This window comes from Haliotis rubra, unplaced genomic scaffold (genome assembly GCF_003918875.1).
Source record: "Haliotis rubra isolate DU_JTF1 unplaced genomic scaffold, ASM391887v1 Scf863, whole genome shotgun sequence".
Taxonomy (NCBI): Eukaryota; Metazoa; Mollusca; class Gastropoda; order Lepetellida; family Haliotidae; genus Haliotis; species Haliotis rubra.
Window position 1 is genome coordinate 373,409 of NW_025767594.1, and position 20,507 is coordinate 393,915.

The following is a 20,507-nucleotide window of genomic DNA, read 5'->3' on the forward strand; positions in this document are numbered from 1 at the left end:
AATTTCACGATACAATATGTATCGCGATATCTGGAAACAATACGATTCGATTCAATGCATATCACGATATGCTTTCTTGAGTTATTTTCTTTAAAACATTATATAATAATTATAATATTATATGTTAATAGCAAGAAATTTTGACATAACCGTCAATATCTAATGAAAATTAACAATTTTAAGGTCAACGATACATATCACGATACGAAAAAACGTATCAATATATTTATCGTCAGATAAAGTATCATGATTATCGATACTACGATATATTGTCACAGCTCTAAAATAAAGCTCCATAATTTATCATGTCTATGTCCACCAAAGTAGAACCAACTCTTAGACCAAAACCAGACTACCCCCACAGTCCCTTCCTATAACTGACCAGTCCCTAATGAGAATGTTATTTTTAGTATTTGTAAGTACAGTATGCAATTAGTTCCTTATATACAGTTCTGGAAAGACCTATATACAATTCTCCAAGATTTGTCGTAATGATGTCGATTGCACCACATGAGAAGAGGTATCGATCGCCTATTACAGCTTATTCTAGTGTTATAACCTGTCCTGTTATTGATCTGTCACATGACATCGTCAATGTCACCTGAATGAAGGCGTTATATGTTGTTACCACACCACAGCCTGGAATGTATTACATGAAAGATGAAATTACGATATTAACCTTGCACATTGTAGGATTATTATTCTACATTCAGATATTATTAGTCTGCAGCCGTCAAAGAAAGACACAAAGATGGCACTGAGAGTAATCAATTTCGAAGTTAGTTGCAATGGACGAGCTTTTACCCATATAGAAGAATGGGATTGTGGGATATGAACGTGATGTGTGAGTTATGGTTGATTACTAATTAGCAAGATACATGTTATTGATCACGGCTTTGAAATGACTTATCTTTCCTGTTTACGACCTAGTTCCTGAGAATGATGTAATTGGATGTGGAGATTTTATTGTGGTATTCATTTTGATGGAGAACATTTAAGAGGGATTAGATGCGGATATGTTTATCTGCTGTGTTTGAACTTGCTAAAAAATATTAGATTAAATCTTGATTTTTGATCTGTGATGGATGTAAAAGATATGTGGAGAAATAGAAATATTAACGGAGAGATATTGGTGAAAACGGCTTGATTATTTCGTACAGGGAATCTGATGACATACTTTATGATATCCAGATGCAGAACATACCAGCAAAGCCATTAAGACATGTTTCAAAGAATTTATGGAAATTATTAAAATTAATGAGATATTTTGAGGAATAGAAGCGTTGCAGACTTACTGTATTATGAGGTGAGGTGAGGTGAGGTGAGGTGAAATTGGATTTAACGTCGTGCTTGAGAATATTTCGCTCATATGACGACATGCATGTGTGTGTGTGTATGTGCAGCTGCTTGTACTAGCCCAGACTTAAGCTGGTTTTATATTGCTAGCCCACTGAGATACCATGCCGCAGTGAAGATGGATACCCCACTAAGACACATTATACTGACTCCGAGCCGACCAGTCCTTGTTGTACCCATTAATGCTGAGCGCCAGGCAGGGACCAACAAGTACCATATTTTAACGTCTTTTGGTATGACGCTGTTGGGGATCGAACCCGCGACCTTCCGCTCTCTGGGCGGACGCTCTAACCACTACACCACGGAGGCGGTCTACTGTATTATGAAGCATCATTGATAGGAAGGGATATACAGAATGCACAACAGAAAAATTTTAACAAAAAAAATACAACAGTTTAGTTTAATGTTTGTTCAAAATTTGATGAAGATTTTTCATAAAATAAGAGCAAGTTGGTCAGATCTTGATTTATTTGAATGTTGCTAAAAATTTGCTGTATGAGAAGAAAAGTATTTTCTGATGTAATTTTTTGCCATATCGTAAAGCATGGAGTGGTGAGCTGCTTGAATCAGGGGGGAACAGTAGAAATAAGATGGATGTGAAATATATCTTTATGACCTATGTGCAGAATCCGATAATGGTAGTAAAATATGATGGTTTCAAAGCATAAATAAACTTAATGGATTCTTCTGTGGAGTCAGTATCAGATCAAGAAAACAGTGCAGCATAGTATTACTAGTTTGGAGATGCTGTGGGAAGGTTCCTGTTGTTAAGGCAGTTTGGGGAATGGGCCTTTTAGCAAGTCAAAATGTAACCCAGTTCTCAAGGTCATTCTGATAAATGGAGAAGCGCGCGAAGTGTGCTGTAAGCCCCTGCTAACGATTATTGTTTTTGCATAATTGCAGCCATCGCTTTTCTGTTTTGTTGTCTCGGAAGTGTTGTAAGATGAGGCAACAGAAAAAAGACATGACATTCAGTAGTAATTGTTTTTATTGATCATGGCCAATGGCTGGGCCGCCAAACACCCTCTCTCTTATGCCTCAGAAAATTGCCAGACAGTCTGGTTCGCGTGGTATCATTTGAAGTCTTCGTTACAAAATACATGGAGGAAACGGTTCTGTAGGGCTTTGGGAGTGTGAAATTAATTCGTATTAGAGTATTGTCAAAACTGAACTTCAATTGATGTATGAAAAATTGCTCCAAAGAGTAAGATTTAAGTATTTAAACAGAACATAAAGTCGGATCTTGAACTGATTTCCGATTTTTAGAGATTTGAGTTTTGACCGTCAGCTTTCACTTTTTTGAAGATATATGACTTCAATGACAAAGGAAAATTGGCTACATGTTACTGAATTGTATAATCAGTTGAGCAGACCTCTTCCCCCATAACCTTGAATGGAAAAAACATTAACTTACCGATTTTCGATTCTTATATACAATTCTCCACCCTTTGAAGATGAAACAGTTGGACAGCAAATATCACCTTCATGCTGCTGATGAAATATATAGCGTGTCAGGCAGACATGAACATGCAAACACACTGAGAATGTGCACGCATGCACATGGTCTTTTTCACACTCACACACATGCATGCACACACAGAGATACATACACATGCATTCGGTCTTTTTCAGACACACACACACAAGTCTTACCTCAATATTTGACATACAACGCTCTCGATACACTCTAAAGTTAAGATTTAAAAGATATGAACCAGAATTTGACACTGAATATGCCACATATCCAAATTTGATTGCATGAAACTTTGTTTCCATGATTTCCACAGAGACTAACCCAAATCACTAATCACAACTTTACAAAGAGGATTGCATAAGAAAATTGATCAGGTGAAGTTTTAATAAGATTTACATGCTTGCACACACAAAATCAACCTACTAATGTCATCCATTCTTACATGAAAGTATCTCTATCAGGTTAAAACCGGTTGTCAACAACCCATCCTTGTTCTGTTTTAAGGTCAAGTTTAGAATTTGCCTCCAACAACCTATTCTTGTCAAGAGGTGACAAACTTGACCAAGAGGTTGGGTTCACTAAAGTGGTTGATGCATGTCACATTTTCCCAAAGGCGTAGATCGATTGCTTATGATGTCAATCACCAGATTGTCTGATCTAGACAGGATTGTTTACAGACTGCATTGATACAGTGAGAATATTGAGTGCAAGATTACAACAAATCATTTTAGTGAGTGAGTGAGTTAGTTTTACGCCACTTTTAGCAATATTCCAGCAATATCACGGTGGGGACACCAGAAATGGGCTTCACACATTGTACCCATGTGGAGAATCAAACCTAGATCTTCGGTGCAACGAGCGAACACTTTAACCACAAGGCTACACAACTGCCCCAACAAGGAAATGAAAGCGATATTCATACTCATAATATATCTCTGCTGGAGCAGAGTTTTATCATTTAGCGGTGGCACCAGTTTTTGAAAAAGAATGGTCAGTGTATTCCGAATGGCATCCATTAGAAACACATGCAAAGGCAAGCCATGTGGGGAATCGAACCCGGATCTTTGGCATGACGAGTAAACGCTAACAAACAAACAAGATCACCAAATAAGAACATTAAGTAATCTTAATCGAAGTTAAACACAGGACCAGACACTTAAAATTTGCTTTCCATACAGTTTATGGTGACCTTGAACAATTCAGCCAATCAGATGGCCTTCATCCCTGCTTCATTCTTGCCTAAGCTTCTCTCTGCACACAATTAACCTTTCAGTCGAGTTACGACCAGTTTCTGCTACTGTACGAGCATACAGCATGAAGTTTGCCAACAAGATATTCCTGGAGCAGTGTAGGAGGTGCTTTGTTGTGCCAGTTACCTGATCGCTGGCTTCAGATCCAGTTCCAACAAATATTTGCAGTTATATAGTTGTGATGGAAGAGGCAGAATATTCCTCATGGATGGAGTCTGGGTGTTTGATGTTGCAATGAGGACATTGATTAAAAGTGCTAGTGGTGAGATATATTTCTGCGGGAAGATTCCATGGTGCTTTGTAACTATGACTGAAAAATGATAGATAGTTTTAAGAAGTGGGTGCGTTTTATTGATCTGTCTGTGCACTTGTTTTGCTGACTTGGCTATTTCTTTTCCTTCATTGATTTAAATTGAGATGGCAGCCACATTTAATATACATTAAACTTCCAAGAAGTTCAGAATTTTTAGGGCTTTTTCTATTTTTGTTGAGGGGGGATTCTCATCACTTAATTGGTCTGCCTGTGGGGATCTGTGGTAGAACTGTTCATGAGCAGCCTTCAAAAGATGTCATAGGAAGGGAGATAATGCATCGTGTTGTCAGACTTGATGATTGGGCGTAAATAACCTCTTATTGGCACACGTCGCCCTAAAACTATAAGACCAACTAAGACTTGGTGATGGTGTGTGGATGGTTGTCATAATATCGACCACTATATTGCCATTTCCGGACTTCTATATTTACAGCCTAAACACCAGAAATAGACCTCACAGATTGTAACCGTGTGGGGTGAGTGAGTGAGTTTAGTTGTATGCCGCTTTTAGCGATATTTCAGTAATTTCACAGCAGGGGACACCAGAAATGGGTTTCACACATTGTACCCATGTGGGGAATCAAACCTGGGACTTCAGTGTGATGCTTTAACCTTTTGGCTACCACACTGCCCTTTCTATATGTCTAGAGTAAATTTTAGGCAACAATAACAAAATATAAAAAAAAAATAAGTGGGCTTCAGTCGTGCCCTGCACTGAGGAGCGATTGAGTATAGTTTTACGCCGACCAGAAATTGGCTTGACACATTCTATCCATGTGGGAAATCGAACCCAGGTCTTCGGGATGGTTAGCGAACGCTTTAACCACTAGACTACCCCACCGTCCGAGCTGCCTGGGGAATTGAACCCAGGTCTTTGTCATGACAAGCAAAGCCCTACTCTGAAACACACATGGCACATGAGATGTCTTTAAAGGGTGTGACTTTGCTCAAAATATGCCTCTGTTCTCCTAGCCTTGAATGGGAATATCAGGAAATGGGACTTTGACCTCCCTTCATCTCACAGACTGCCTGGAGTCTACGATCCCCAGGGAGATGAAAATGAACACACACTGGTCCATTGACTTTGTTGATAATAGTCTAAACCAAACGTATATATATTGCAGGAATATTTGTATATTAGCAATATTCCAGCAATATCATGGCAAGGGACACCAGAAATGGGTTTCACATTGTACCAATGTACAATGAATCGAATTCGGGTCTTCAAGGTGACGAGCAAACGCTTTAACCACAGCACAATCCCACCGCCCTGTCAAAACATATTCAGTATGGACTGTTATGTATACAGCTTGTTCATTCAGTTTATCATATTGTAGTGTTACGAAACATGGATAGTGTTGTGGACATACAAATGGTACAAACATACAAATTTCATGGGTCTTTGACTGACAATATGGATAACAACTTCTTTATTTCGCGAGTGCGATATTATGGCAATTATGTTGTTTCCTTTGTCAATTACAATGTATGTAGTTTCATTGTTATACACAGTATAAATATGCAGCTCCTCCACTTCATGTATCACTCTTGCTTGACAACGGTACAAGAATCTGTATCGAAACGTCGCACTCATGAAATAAAGAAGTTGTTATCCATAAAAACTTGTTCCATATTGTACGTCTCAACTTCTAAAATGCCACTCAAACAAGTCTTTGACTGAGTTTAGTTTTACACCGCTTTTAGCAATATTTCAGCTATTTCACGACGGGGGACACCAGAAATTGGCTTCACACATTATATCCATGTGGGGAATCGAACGCTTTATCCACTAGGGTACCCCACCGCCCCTTCTATGTTTAAAGATTCTTTTATTTTTAACTTTGCTATCTCCACCATCAAAGATCTGAATAAATAATGACAATAGCAAGTAATGAACGATGGAGTATATGACAAATAACAGGATACACAGATAGATAACCGGAGGAAGTCTGGATGGAAATTATGCCAATCAATGTCTTCCACAATGCAAGATTATTAAAAAATGATGAATGAAGGCCATTCGTGGAACCCATTTATTATTGGTATGAATACCAGCTGATAAATGTATCCTTGTCAGTTGTCTGTGTTGTACGAGAGATCTTTGCCATCCATTGACGACAATGTGGACACCAAGTTACTTAGTTATTATTATTATGATTATTATTTTGTTAAACTCAGGTTATTTATTGCATATATTTTGATAAATATATGAATATAGATAGTATGACGAATTCATAATTAATCAGGTTGTCAGGAGCTGAAAGACGACTCAAAACCCACTGATATTGACAAGCGTCAATTTCTTTGTTCTGTTAGCAGAATGCAATGGATTTCTTTTAACCTTGTTAACAAATCTGTGTCAGAAACAAGGGCAAGGTACTTTCTCTCCATATATTTACCCACCACTGTTGCATTTTATGGCACAAAATAATAGTAATTGTATTTACCCTCCTTCAAGAAGCAAAGGCAGATTAATGGCAAGCTTGACCAACCCACACACCCTGCTTTTAGAATTGACCGATCCAATAATCAATGCCCAGTGGTACCAACTGGACCAACACACAGCCTAGAAGGGGGGCAAACGGTGGTTGTTGTCATAAATATTCAATAATCGGCACGCAAGGACTGATGAGGCTCAATATTGATTGTTGTCGATGGCTCAATGTGGCGACCATGCTTTCTCTCAGGCTTGTTGCAGGTTCTAGGGAGTCGTAGATTTCGGCCTCAGATTTTGAGCCTTACTTGCTTCTACCAGCTCTTTGAGGTCATTTACCATTTCCGCTGTTGTCTGACAGTCTTCTGCAGACCTCAGTAAACCAGGAATTTGGATTCAGGCGATTGTACCCTGCTGAATTGGTTCCATAGGATTTGCAGGTAATTTTCATTCATTATTGTATATAAATATAACACATGAGTCTTTGTGACAACACGTGTCAGTAATTGATGCTGGTTGATGTCTTGTAATGCTTGTCTATATCACATGGAGGTCGAGTATATACACACCGAGCGGGATATAAACGTTGTCAATTTCAACCTGGCAGCTATCAATCTGTATTCGATCACGGTTGTTCATTGATAATATTTCCGAAACAGGTTCTTCATTGAGGCTTAATATTGGTCAGTATGTTCAAGGAATTCAATTTTGTGGTGCCAAGTGTGCAAATTTAGTTCGAATTGATCTGCAATGTATTTTTCAGTTACTAGGACACTCAGTGACATTTGGGTTTTGTTGTTTGTTATTTGAGTGTACCTTGTTTGTATTGTAGCCTGGAGCATCGGTAGGATGTCAATACCTGTTGATGAGGCCGGTGATGATATTCTGATATGGTGGTTGTTCATCATTTGTAATCCATTGATTCTTTTGTCATTTTCTACAAAGGTTATACCTGTCTCACTGTTTTAAAATGTGAAATGTCTGTTTTTAATCATCGTTTCACCAAAGAAACGCTGACTTTAAAAAACCACAGTTGGCATTTCAAATGTTTATTTTGTAATTGAATGTGTGCATGTGTGTTACCAAATAAGGCACCTAAGAGTTTCATATTTACACTTTTTACCTTATAAGGCATTATGGAGGATTGAATATACATATACTGTACACACATTTTATCCTAGTATGCATTATAGTGGGTTTATCCAATATTCATTGTTACCATAACAGGTGTTAATTTACCGATCAGGTGTTAAGTGACGACACCTGGTTGTGATACAGTTGTGGATGTAGTGTCACACTCAATGCTGTAACCATCACACACAATGCTGTAACCATCACACACAATGCTGTAACCATCACACACAATGCTGTAACCATCACACACAATGCTGTAACCATCACACACAATGCTGTAACCATCACACACAATGCTGTAACCATCACACGCAATGCTGTAACCATCACACGCAATGCTGTAACCATCACACGCAATGCTGTAACCATCACATACAATGCTGTAACCATACAACCCATGAAGATCCGGGTTAGAAATGATCTTCAGTAACCCATGCTTGTCAACTGATGGATCATTTGGTCAGGCTCTCTGACGTGGATGACACATGTTATCGTATCCCAATTACGAAGACCAATGCTCATGATGTTGATCACTGGATTGTCTGGTCCAGACCCGATTATGTATAGACTGCTGCCACATAGCTGGAATATTGCTGAGTGCGGCTTTAAGCAACAACTAGACCAAACCAAACTAAAATGAAAATTAAATTTGAAAATAAGCAACTGATGTTGTGTTTGTAAGTATGGTTTTGCGATGCTTTCAGTGCGATGCGACTAAACTCACTCACTCACTCACTGTAACCATACCCTATAGTATACCACAGAAATAAAACCATAGACATGACGGGACAAGAGATTGTGGTATGCAGAAATTCTTCGTGTCTGAAGTGAGCCAAATATGGCCTTATTGGTATTGTTCTGATTTCCCAAGAAACGTGATGGATTTGTCACTTCTTGAAAACAACGCTGTTATTACTTTAGGAGATCCACGTGGACTTGTTTGTGCCTTGTGAAGATAGGCTTAGAAGTGGTCTTCAGCTTGTCCAAAGAAGCAACTAACAAGACCAGGTGGTTATCACATCCCAAGTTCATAGATGCTCATGATATTAATCACTGGATTGTCCAACCCAGTTTGATTATCACTGGCTTGCTGCTATGTTGCTGAAATGTTGCTGAAATGTTGCTGAGTCCAGTGTTGAAAAATTACCAAACCTACTTAGGTCAATATTACTGTATCTGTGCATACTATGAACAATTTGATTGTAATGTCTTAGCTGTCTGTAGCGGATGGAAAAATTTAGCTTTATGTCAGACCAATTTTATTTCTTGTTTTACGGATCCGCCGGTTGTATTTTTTTCAAGAATAAGAAAAACAATAAAAATTAATTTTACCCGGCCAAAAAAAAAGTGCAAGAAAATGGTTTTAGATTGTCTTTTGCCCCATATACACTTCATAAATTGCCAAAAGTAAAATACTTTTTGTATTTAAAATGAATATTACTTTGACTGGTGATTTTTATTTTTTTTATTTTTCTTTCCCTCCTGCTTTTAGGTTTTCTGAGGATATAAAACAAAAAATAAAATTGGTCTGGCCTTAGCTGCATATTTTGTTGCTTGTGGCTATGTGTGATTTTGACTTTTTTTATCAGTGCTTGTTGCTTTTTGTCTTGAATGATTATTTCATACTTTACTGAGGTGATCTTGAATCAATGTTTCAGCTTTCTGAAGTGATCTCGAACTTCAGTCAATGTTTCATAGTCAACTATCGTGACCTAAGAGCTTCTATCAATGTTTCAGTGTGCTCAGTGACCTTGAATGTTTCATTCTTTGCTGAATTGGCCATGACCTTGAATCAATGTTTCATACCTTGCTCAGGTGACCTTGAGTGTAAATCAGCGTTCATGTTTCAGTATGTAAGTATTCTGCTTCATGTCGGTATGAGGAAAGTTTTAGTTTATGCAGGACTTCAGATTCCAGTGATCATTATCAAGCAACAGGAAGAGTTTTGTACCAGACATCAAAAGCTGTGATAATTGTGCATCCAAGAAGAAGAATTAGTTCAAAGATTATCATAATTCAGATGCAATTTTAAGCGATGATGAAAGGAGCCATCTGGTCTTCTAAGCATGTTCCGTGCAAATGACTGGTTTTGGGATTGACAATTATCTCTTGAATAACATCTGGCTTTTCCTAGAACAACGTAAAATGTTAACATCATTACTGCCGTCTGCCAGATAGCTGTTAACTTCCTTGTTCCCGATTTTCATGCAATGTGTCATTGACAACTGGTCCATTTTGATGCTTTTGCCCTAATTACCGAGGTATGCAAGCAAAACGTGTCAAAGGATGTCAGTGTGTCTTGCTTAATATTTTCTTTGCCCCAAACAGCATAAGATCCCATGAATATTGTTTTAATCTTTAGAATCGTTTTGGGTTCATCAGAAAATTTTGAATCTACAAAGATTTGGAAACAAACTTTGAAAATGTAGTTTTGAGTTATGGGATTATTATTATTATATCTGGGAGTGCTGCCCGAAGTAAAGCAAATAATTGGATGAAACCAGTAAGCATGGGTTTGGTTCAGAGTGAGTGAGTGAGTGAGTTTGGTTTTACGCCACTTTTAGCAATATTCCAGCTATATCACGGTGGGGAACACCAGAAATGGGCTTAACACATTGTACCCATGTGGGGAATCGAACCCGGGTCTTCAGCGTGATGAGCGAACGCCTTAACCACTAGGCTACCCAACCGCCCCTGGTTTGGTTCCTGTCAACAGCAAAGAGCGAAATTTTAGACATCTAAAATATCCTTGTGTATCCATGGCGCTGCAATTGTATATTCATAAAAGAAGGACGAGAATCTCTGACATGGATAAATATCATGTTCGATCAATATATATTATCTAGATAAGATCCAGTTTGAGAGATAAAGTCAAAGGTTGTCGAAACTGACAGATGAAAGTGGGTCGATGCTTTTGTCGAAATGGGAAATAATGGGATGTTTGACGGTCAGATAGAATTATCTTTGACACATTGATCAAATAATGCTGATGTCAGCAATGAAGTAATTTGGTTCTTGGGTGGAGAAAGGATGTATTTGAAGACTGTGTGCTTTAATGTCCTTATCTGCAGTATCAAGCACTCCAATAAGCACCCCTTACACAAGGTGACCAACTTCAAAACCAATCAGGGTGGTGGGAATCTAAGTGGTTTAAGCATTTGCCCGTCATGCTGAAGGCCTGAGTTCAATTCACAACATGGGTACTATATGTGAAGTCCTTTTCTGGTGTACCCCACAGTGATATTGCAGGAATATTGCTAAAAGAAGCATAAAACCTTACGCACGCATGCATGCATGCATGCATCTCACTCACTCACTCACCTACCTCACTCACCTACCTCACTCACCTACCTCACTCACCTCACTCACTCACTCAAAACCAATTTGTAAATAATCATCGTGAGAGCCCTGTGTATGACAGTCCATCTCTTTGTGTGTATACGTAGATGTGTTTACAAAAACAACCGTGTTGAAGGAAATATTATCAGTTCCCTAGTAACATTTATCAGAAGGGTATCAGTGTTATTGACATTCAAACAAAGCTCTTTGCCATAATCATTGAACTTCTCTTCTAATGTTTTGGGTTTAATCAGTGCCCTGTGACATTTCTCTAACAAACTACCGCTGTTAAAGCTAAATTTACCTTATGTATAGTAGTGGGTTTTATGACACAGTCGATAGTATTCCACCTGTAAGATAATAACCTGTAAATAAGTATCACAATCAAACCGGTGGTTGATAGCATAACAACCTTGTCATCAGCCTTCTATGACAAACACATAGTGTTGACATGCACTGGAACATTTCTGTCCTCATTTTGATACAAGATCAGGAAGCTTGGGATTTCTTTCCTTCATAATACCAGGATTACAAGTCAAGCTCCTTACAGTGATGGCCCGTTTGTGGAGCTTCCTATGCTCATCCTGATTACAACCAGTCACAGCTCCACGCAGTGCTAGGCAGTCACAAACATGCATGGAGTTCAACTCACAAAAGACAAATTTTCTTTTAAGTGTAACTATAGTGGCATTGAATATTATTCCTTGGCGACATCATTTTGTTTGAATTGCTTTGTCAGTGATCATATGGACTGAGATGGAAAGAATGTAAGGGAGAAAAATAGGTCTGCAATCTCGAACTAATGTTACTGAACAAATTTAACTTCATTTTGAAAGAAATGAATCAGTCGTGAACATTTTCCCAATTGAATAGAAAAACTGGACATACACAAAAGTATAGATGTCAGTACATTTGGGTCACAGGGCACATTTCGAGATTCTTGTACTGGCAGCTTGCTCAGTGGTGGCGTTTACAATACCGAGAGGTTAACAACTTGGTTGACGCCTGTCATTGTATCCCAAATGTGTAGATCGATGCTCGTGATCTCATCACTGGATTGTCTGGTCCAGACTTGAGTATTTACAGACTGCCATCATACAAAACAATATTCCAGTGTGGCGTTAGACAACAATCAAACAAAACAAGTTGTAACATAAATGGTATATAACAGACATGAATGCAGTCTCCGAGATAAGCATTTATAGTGTGGAGTTGATGCATATTTTGTCTATTCTCACAATCGCGGTGGTACATTAAAAACAAATCATGATGCCAGGTGACTTACTATTCGTGAGGGTTGTCACCCTCAACAAAAATATTTCCACCATGTCTGATGATTATCAAGTTGATGATAATTATTATTATATAGCTAACTAAAAACTATGACTAAAAACACCATCAAAACATAAAGTTTTCACACAAGTAAGTGAACACAACTGAAGCATGAAGAACTCATTGATGAATTGCGATCAGGAAAGCAGTATGTCATGATCTGACCATAGGTCATTATCATAAAATGGCCAAATCATGGAATAGGGCCTCATTTCACAAAGCAAATCATTGTGCTGTGACAGTTGTAAGTTGTATGCTAAGGTAAGGGAGTTAAGACAACCTTAGCAATCATATACCAGGGTGCAGTTGTACAAAGTGATCTTAGCGCATTGGTGACCGTAACTCCCATACCTTAACATAGACTTGTTTTGTACAATGGCACCCAGGACCCTATCCACAGAGCGTTTGTAGCTCTGCACCATTCGTAAGCCAATGATATAGTATAGAGTTACAATAGGTCGTAACGTTACGAATACTTTGTGGATCGGGAGACAGGGCCCAGTTCCACAAAACAAATCCTAGTGTAGTGACAGTCATATGTTGAATGCTATAGTTAGGGGAGCTATGACAACCTTAGCACTTCGATGTCTTTGTGTAACACACCCCTAGAATACTACCTCACACATGTGTTTGGTACCAGTTACTACAAATGGGTTTCTCACTCACAGATGTGTAAGATAAATGTTTCTGTTGTATTATATATTCTACAACCCAGTGGCCTGTGATACAAGACTGTCAGCCATTGTTATTTCTGACAGGGAGGTGGTGGGTTGGCATCGTAGATTATTGCTTAATGCATTTGCTCATCCCTGGAAGTCTATTGACTGTTTCCAATGATGGTGCAGTGTGAAAAGTCCATTTCTGGTGCCACCAAGCATTAAACTTCTGGAACATAAGGGGCGGTGGGGTAGCTTAGTGGTTTAAGCGTTTGCCAAAGATCTGGTTTCAGTTCCCCACATGGCTACAATGTGTGAAGCCCATTTCTGGTGTCCCCGCCATGATATTGCTGGAATATTGTTAAAAATGGCGTGAAACTCACTCACCCACTCATTCACTGAAGAATATAGTTCAACAGGATGGGAAAGAGTACTGATTGTATTTAAGAGGATAATTATCGTAATAATAATTTGAATTTGAATATGAATTTGCTTTACCAGTGAAATAGAATTGTTGGTGCCATGTTTTGGGAGCACCTGCATAATGTCGACTCTTATATATTACGACAAATTATTAAGTATTGCAGTATTTTAATTTAGAATTGTGTTAATGGTAACAGTTTGTGATTTGTGTGTAGATTTTTACCAGCTTACCTTCAGACTCACTAGAAAGTCAGGCTATAAATAGCTTGGTGAATCTACAGATGAAATGGTTTACTGATGTTTTCAGTAACAGCAGATGAACCTGCCAATGCAAATTACAGCAAAATTTGTTTTTATCAGAATGTGATTGGAAATAAAAGAAGAAATAACGAACACTGTGATGAAATGTGCAGCAAGATTAAATCGTATTGATTATTTTATTTTATGCATGGAGTTCATTTCCGGTTAATAACTAATTAAAATATAGTTTTTCACTCAGTGATGGATGTTGAAAAGATAAACATTTCTGTGAAATGTAGTGGTTTTACAATGCAAACTATTGCACTTGAAAACAAAATTAAGACAAGATTTTAAAAATATAAATTCATTAGTACTTAGTAATTCATTAGTAATTAAAATATACTATTCACACTTTGCTAAGGATCAAATCATGGATTCAACAGAAAATTATGATGTGGGGTCAAATCTAAGCTTATTGTAAGCATGGATCCTAGGTTTCAGTATGTCATGTCATCTTGTGGAACCCATACCTGCTATTGACAGGTGTTGTGTACTTGTCAGTGACTCGTTGATTGGTTGATTGGTGCCATGAAAACCATTTTTATGGCTACTCATGTATCAAGTGCATAAAGTTAGAATAAAGTGGCTGTCTGCCTAAAGAGGGTTTTTCATATTATTATTTATCCAGTTTTAAATGAATACAGTTTCACATTATAAATCTACGTTTAAGTAAAGTTGTGACTTTTTGTAATCCTTATCAAAGTGTGAGTAGTATAGTTTAATATACATATATCCATATCCATTAGTTCATGAAGGGCGGTGGGGAGCCTAGTGGTTCGTCACACTGAAGACCCGGGTTCGATTCCTCACATGGGTACAATGTGTGAAACCCATTTCTGGAGTAACTCACCGTGATATTGCTAGAATATCACTAAGGGACCGTTCAGAATTAATGGCTAAGGGGGGTGATGATGATTTTTATGGAGAAGCATGTACAATGTGAATGACCCCCCATAAAATTTATGTACAAAATCAATGACCACCCACCTCCCCTTCCCATAATTTCTAAGCATAATTTTAAGTAATTTTAGTACGTGTGTACAAAATTGGGGCGGTGGGGTAGTCTAGTGATTAAAGCGTTGGCTCGTCACGCCGAAGACCCGGGTTCGAATCCCCACATGGGTACAATGAGTGAAGCCCATTCCTGGTGTCCCCCGCCGTGATATTGCTGGAATATTGCTAAAAGCGGCGTAAAACCAAACTCAGTCAGTCAGTCAGTGTACAAAATTTATGACCCCGCCCAGCTCCCCAGAACAAAATGGGTGACCCCCCCCCTTCATCATCATCACCCCCTAGCTATAAATAATGAACAGTCCCTAAATACAGTGTATAACTAAACACACTCACTCACTCCATCAGTTCAGTATAAGCATGATTGTTATAAACACAGTTGTCTGTAAATGTTTCAAAAGGGTTACTTATTAGGAAAATATTTATGGCATGAATGGCATAAGTATCTATTCTGATTCCGAAGGAATGAGATCGGTTTCTCCAGTCATCATATTAGCATTGGAAAATAAGCATTTCTGTCAGGTGATCTTTGTCATTGGAACTTAGTAGATAACTTTCAAATTAAATAACTTAGAAATATATACATTGTATTGTCCAAAAATAGTTTGTACTCATTTTGTGATAATCTAGTAATTGTACTGTCCTTTGTTGTCAGGGTTTTATATAGTTTATGTATGTATTATGAATTTAGAGCTAGTTTTAGTCACGATATGGCTGAAATATTGCCGATGCGACTTTAAGTCTTAACTCGCTCACTCACTCCTCTGAAATATAATATTTTGGTATGTGAACTATTTTCTTGTCTTGAAATGTTAAATGAATTTGTGGAAATAATTCCTGGGATTCATTGTCAATAGTTCCTTATGGATACTTTTATTGATTTTTGTGAATCTGATTCAAAATGAAGATAAATGTCCTGAAATGAAAGACTTCAGTGATGTCTCACAGATTTAATTAAATATGTGATATCCTTACATGAAGATGCAGTAATGGCCATAAGATGTATGGCTGGTATTTAAGACTTAATATTGCCGGTACCGAAAGTACATATCTCCTCGTTAATACGTTGTCGTCAATCATGTTTCCCGAGGGAATCGACATCCGTTCTTGCAATGACAGTGTCCATTGTTACAAAATGGCATTATTCAACGTTAGAATGGAGTTAGTCCCAGTGACATAGATCTCGAGTTGTGTTGGCAGTCTGATGGCGCCATAAGGTCTGAAGTCCATTATGTTTGTGGTGTGGAACGTGGTATTGGTGAAGGGGAAGAGATGGGATGGTGATGTGGCTACAGGTGTTTGGGGGACAGCTGACCTCTCTTGCACTTGTGTCCTCATGTTCCCTTTCTGCTGCTGCTACTACTGCCACTACAACTGTTACAACAACTACTTTGTACTACTGGGATGATGACTTCTATTACCGCTACTACAATTACATCTACTACTGCTGCTGCCATTATTACTACTACTACTACTACTACTTCTACTACTACTACTACTACTACTACTACTACTACTACTACTACTACTACTACTATTACTATTACTACTATTACTACTGTAAAGTAATGCTTAGTCTCTGAATATATATAATTTTGATGGTAACATACAAGCCCATTTAAATTGAAAAGGAGCCCCAGGGAGACCAGAGATTCAGAACCGGAGGAAATCTAGACTTGCTTTATTTAGGGCTTTAGCACTGCAGAGAGGGCTTGGCAGTAGGGAAAATAATTAGGTTCAGGGACTGTGAGACAGACTACTACTACTGCTACTGCTGCTGCTGCTGCCACTACTACTACTGCTACTAATCCTACTACCACTACTACTGCTGCTACTACTACTACTACTCCTACTACTGATACTACCACTTCTACTACTACTACTGCTACTGCTGCTGCTGCTGCCACTACTACTACTGCTACTACTCCTACTACCACTACTGCTGCTGCTACTACTACTACTACTACTCCTACTACTGATACTACCACTTCTACTACTACTACTGTTGCTACTGCTGCTGCTGCTGCCACTACTACTACTGCTACTACTCCTACTACCACTACTACTGCTGCTACTACTACTACTACTACTACTCCTCCTACTACTGATACTACCACTTCTACTACTACTACTGCTACTACTTCTACTACTACTACTCCTACTACTGATACTACCACTTCTACTACTTCTACTACTACTACTGCTACTACTTCTACTGCTACTACTACTACTACTGTTATTCCTGCCATTATTACTATTACCACTACTAGTACTACTACTGCTACTGCAACTACTCCTACTACCACTACTACTACTACTACTGGTGCTGCTACTACTACTACTACTACTGCTACTACTACTACCACTACTACTACCACTACTGGTGCTGCTATTACTACTACTAATCCCTCTACTCTACATGCACTGTATTCCTTGTAACCAGTCATATCAAACCCTGGCTCTAACCCATCACAATCCAGTATTGACAGTCTGTCACAATAGTTTCCATTCAGACAAAATAACAAGCACCAATAAATTCACGTCTTGCTGTCACAGATAATGAATAGTCCATTTTCATCTTAACCACAGAAGGCCGGGCACGTTTGGTGCCATCGGCCACAGTAATGAGCGTACATGCTGAACGGTCCAATTGTCCCTCATTATAAGGTGTTTCCAGGATTGACCATTTGTCCCTCATTATAAGGTGTGTTCAGAATTGACCTGATTGAAACATGCTCCCAGCACTGGCTACTAATGACACATGACAACGACAACTTTAGATAAAGAATGGTCACTATCGGCGCCATGGTATGAGCAGGAACCTTGTGTTGGTCATCTTAGTTTGTACTAATTAACTGCTGTTGGTTGTTACAGATCAGAAACATCAAGGAATGCTTTAATCAGTGTGATTGCCTGTGATAATAGGCTGAATTCCATTGTATTGTGAAGAGAATATTGGAAATGTGACATGTTTTGTTTGAGAATTGCTGTCTTTGAGAATGTGTTCAAGGTTACTCTTCTCACATTTTTCACGGGTCTGTTTTCAGTTCTTACAGGAACTAATTAAACATGGCTGTTTCTTTTGTATTGATGTTATTGAAATTCTTTTGTTGTTGTGTTTCAAGAGTAGCTTGTTTATAAACATTGGTGGCATGTAGTCCTATGTATGGCTCACAGGTCACCAATCAAGCCAAATTAGGCAATGCTGGTTTTGGAGAGTGATTGGATCTGTGACCACTTTTGGCAGTTTGACTCCTCAGTTTTTCTAAGGCTTCTGTCCTGCTCCACACTGAAGCACATGTGGTGACCTCTTACACAAGTGACTTTGTTTGAAATGCCTCTGTTCAACCAGCAGTGAATGGGTACCCAGTAGGATAAGATGCCAGTATGCCTGTTCACCGTCAATAATATCATTACAAGACGAAATAATTGGTTGAACTGAGAAATCAGTCAAAAACTGTTTCCAGGAAAGAAAACATGTGAACAGATTAACATTAAACAGATTCTCTAAGACTAATTTAACATTCACAAGTTGGAACATTTTCAACAGAAACATTAAACAGTTTCTCTAAGACTACATATGACTAGTTGTCAAGATGATATTAATATCAATCCTGTATGAGAGTCAACATCAACATTTCTATTGTGTTACTCCAGCACTTAAATCAAATATATATTCATGCTCATGCTACCAATCATTGGGTGAAGTGGACTTGAATATTTACAGCTTCTGTGATAGAACTGGAATATTGCTTAGTGAGTGATCTGTGAACTTCATGGTATGGATATCTTCTCACTGTCAGTCTCTGGTTGGTGCGGTGGGGTAACCAAATTGTTAAAACGTTTGCTCGTTCGACAAACACCCCGGGTTCGATTCCCTACATGGGTACAATGTGTGAAGCCCATTTCTGGTGTCCCCCCGTGATATCGCTGGAATATTGTTAAAAGTGGTGTAAAACCCAACTCTCTCACTCACTCAGTCTCTGGTTGAACAGAAGTTGAATATTTACAGACATTGAATATTGATGACTCAGCATACTGCAGAATTCACTCGTACGCAGTTAATGGCCTCCAGCAGTTTCAGTTTTTCTTTAAAATGAAATTGTGTTTGTTTTCCTCTTGGGGATGCAAGGATATACATATCAATAGTTATTGTTCTTTATATGACCTTTCAGTTCTGTTGTTTACAAAGCTCTGGTTAACTATTGGAAAAGTCACCTGTTGCATAATAGGAAAGGAGTCGGTTTCATAGCCTCATATTCTAAGGAAAGCTTTGAGTATTACAGTGTTCAAGAATATTCTTTGGTTTCTGAAAGACTAATTGAGAACTGGTAGATTTTCTCTGAACAGCGTCATCTGCTGCCAGGGTTAGAGACATATTGTTGCTGACAAGGGTTGAAAACACCATCTTGCTCCACCACTTCCTTCCACCATCTTGCACCACCACTTCCTTCCCTCAAATCCACCCCACTCGCTCTCCCTCTGTGTGTAAGACTGCATTATCTCTTGAACTATTGTCAGTATTGTTGACCAAGGTGCAAGACCCTACAGTCTTGTTGGCCAAGGGTGCTACAGTATTGTTGACCAAGGGTGCTACAGTATTGTTTATCAAGGGTGCTACAGTATTGCTGACCAAGGGTGCTACAGTATTGTTGACCAAGGGTGCTACAGTATTGTTGACCAATGGTGCTACAGTATTGCTGACCAAGGGTGCTACAGTATTGTTGACCAAGGGTGCTACAGTATTGCTGACCAATGGTGCTACAGTATTGTTGACCAAGGGTGCTACAGTATTGCTGACCAAGGGTGCTACAGTATTGTTGACCAATGGTGCTACAGTATTGCTGACCAAGAGTGCTACAGTATTGTTGACCAATGGTGCTACAGTATTGTTGACCAATGGTGCTTCAGTATTGTTGACCAAGGGTGCTGCAGTATTGTTGACCAAGGGTGCTACAGTATTGTTGACCAAGGGTGCTACTGTATTGTTGACCAAGGGTGCTACAGTATTGCTGACCAAGGGTGCTACAGTATTGTTGACCAAGGTGCAAGACTCTACAGTATTGTTGACCAAGGGTGCTACAGTATTGTTGACCAATGGTGCTACAGTATTGTTGACCAAGGTGCTACAGTATTGTTTATCCAGGTTGCTACAGTATTGCTGACCAAGGGTGCTACTGTATTGTTGACCAATGGTGCTACAGTATTTAGGACCAAGGGTGCTACAGTATTGTTTACCAAGGGTTCTACAGTATTTAGGACCAAGGTGCAAGACTCTACAGTATTGTTGACCAAGGGTGCTACAGTATTGTTGACCAAGGGTGCTACAGTATTGTTGACCAAGGGTGCTACAGTATTGTTGACCAAGGGTGCTACAGTATTGTTTATCAAGGGTGCTACAGTATAGCTGACCAAGGGTGGTGCTACAGTATTGCTGACCAAGGTGCAAGATTCTGCAGTATTGTTGACCAAGGGTGCTACAGTA

The 20,507-nt window shown here is 38.8% G+C and overlaps 1 protein-coding gene across 1 annotated transcript in view; it reads left to right on the top strand.

Annotated features, from left to right (window-relative positions):
• Positions 1-11,143, top strand: part of LOC124263001 (peripheral-type benzodiazepine receptor-associated protein 1-like) — a 48,938-nt gene extending 37,795 nt beyond the window's left edge. The window contains exons 6-7 of the mRNA XM_046697616.1: positions 4,443-4,447; positions 11,062-11,143. Coding sequence (XP_046553572.1) covers positions 4,443-4,447; positions 11,062-11,143 — 87 coding nt within the window. The remainder of the gene's footprint in view (positions 1-4,442; positions 4,448-11,061) is intronic.
• The last annotated feature ends 9,364 nt before the right edge of the window (positions 11,144-20,507 follow it).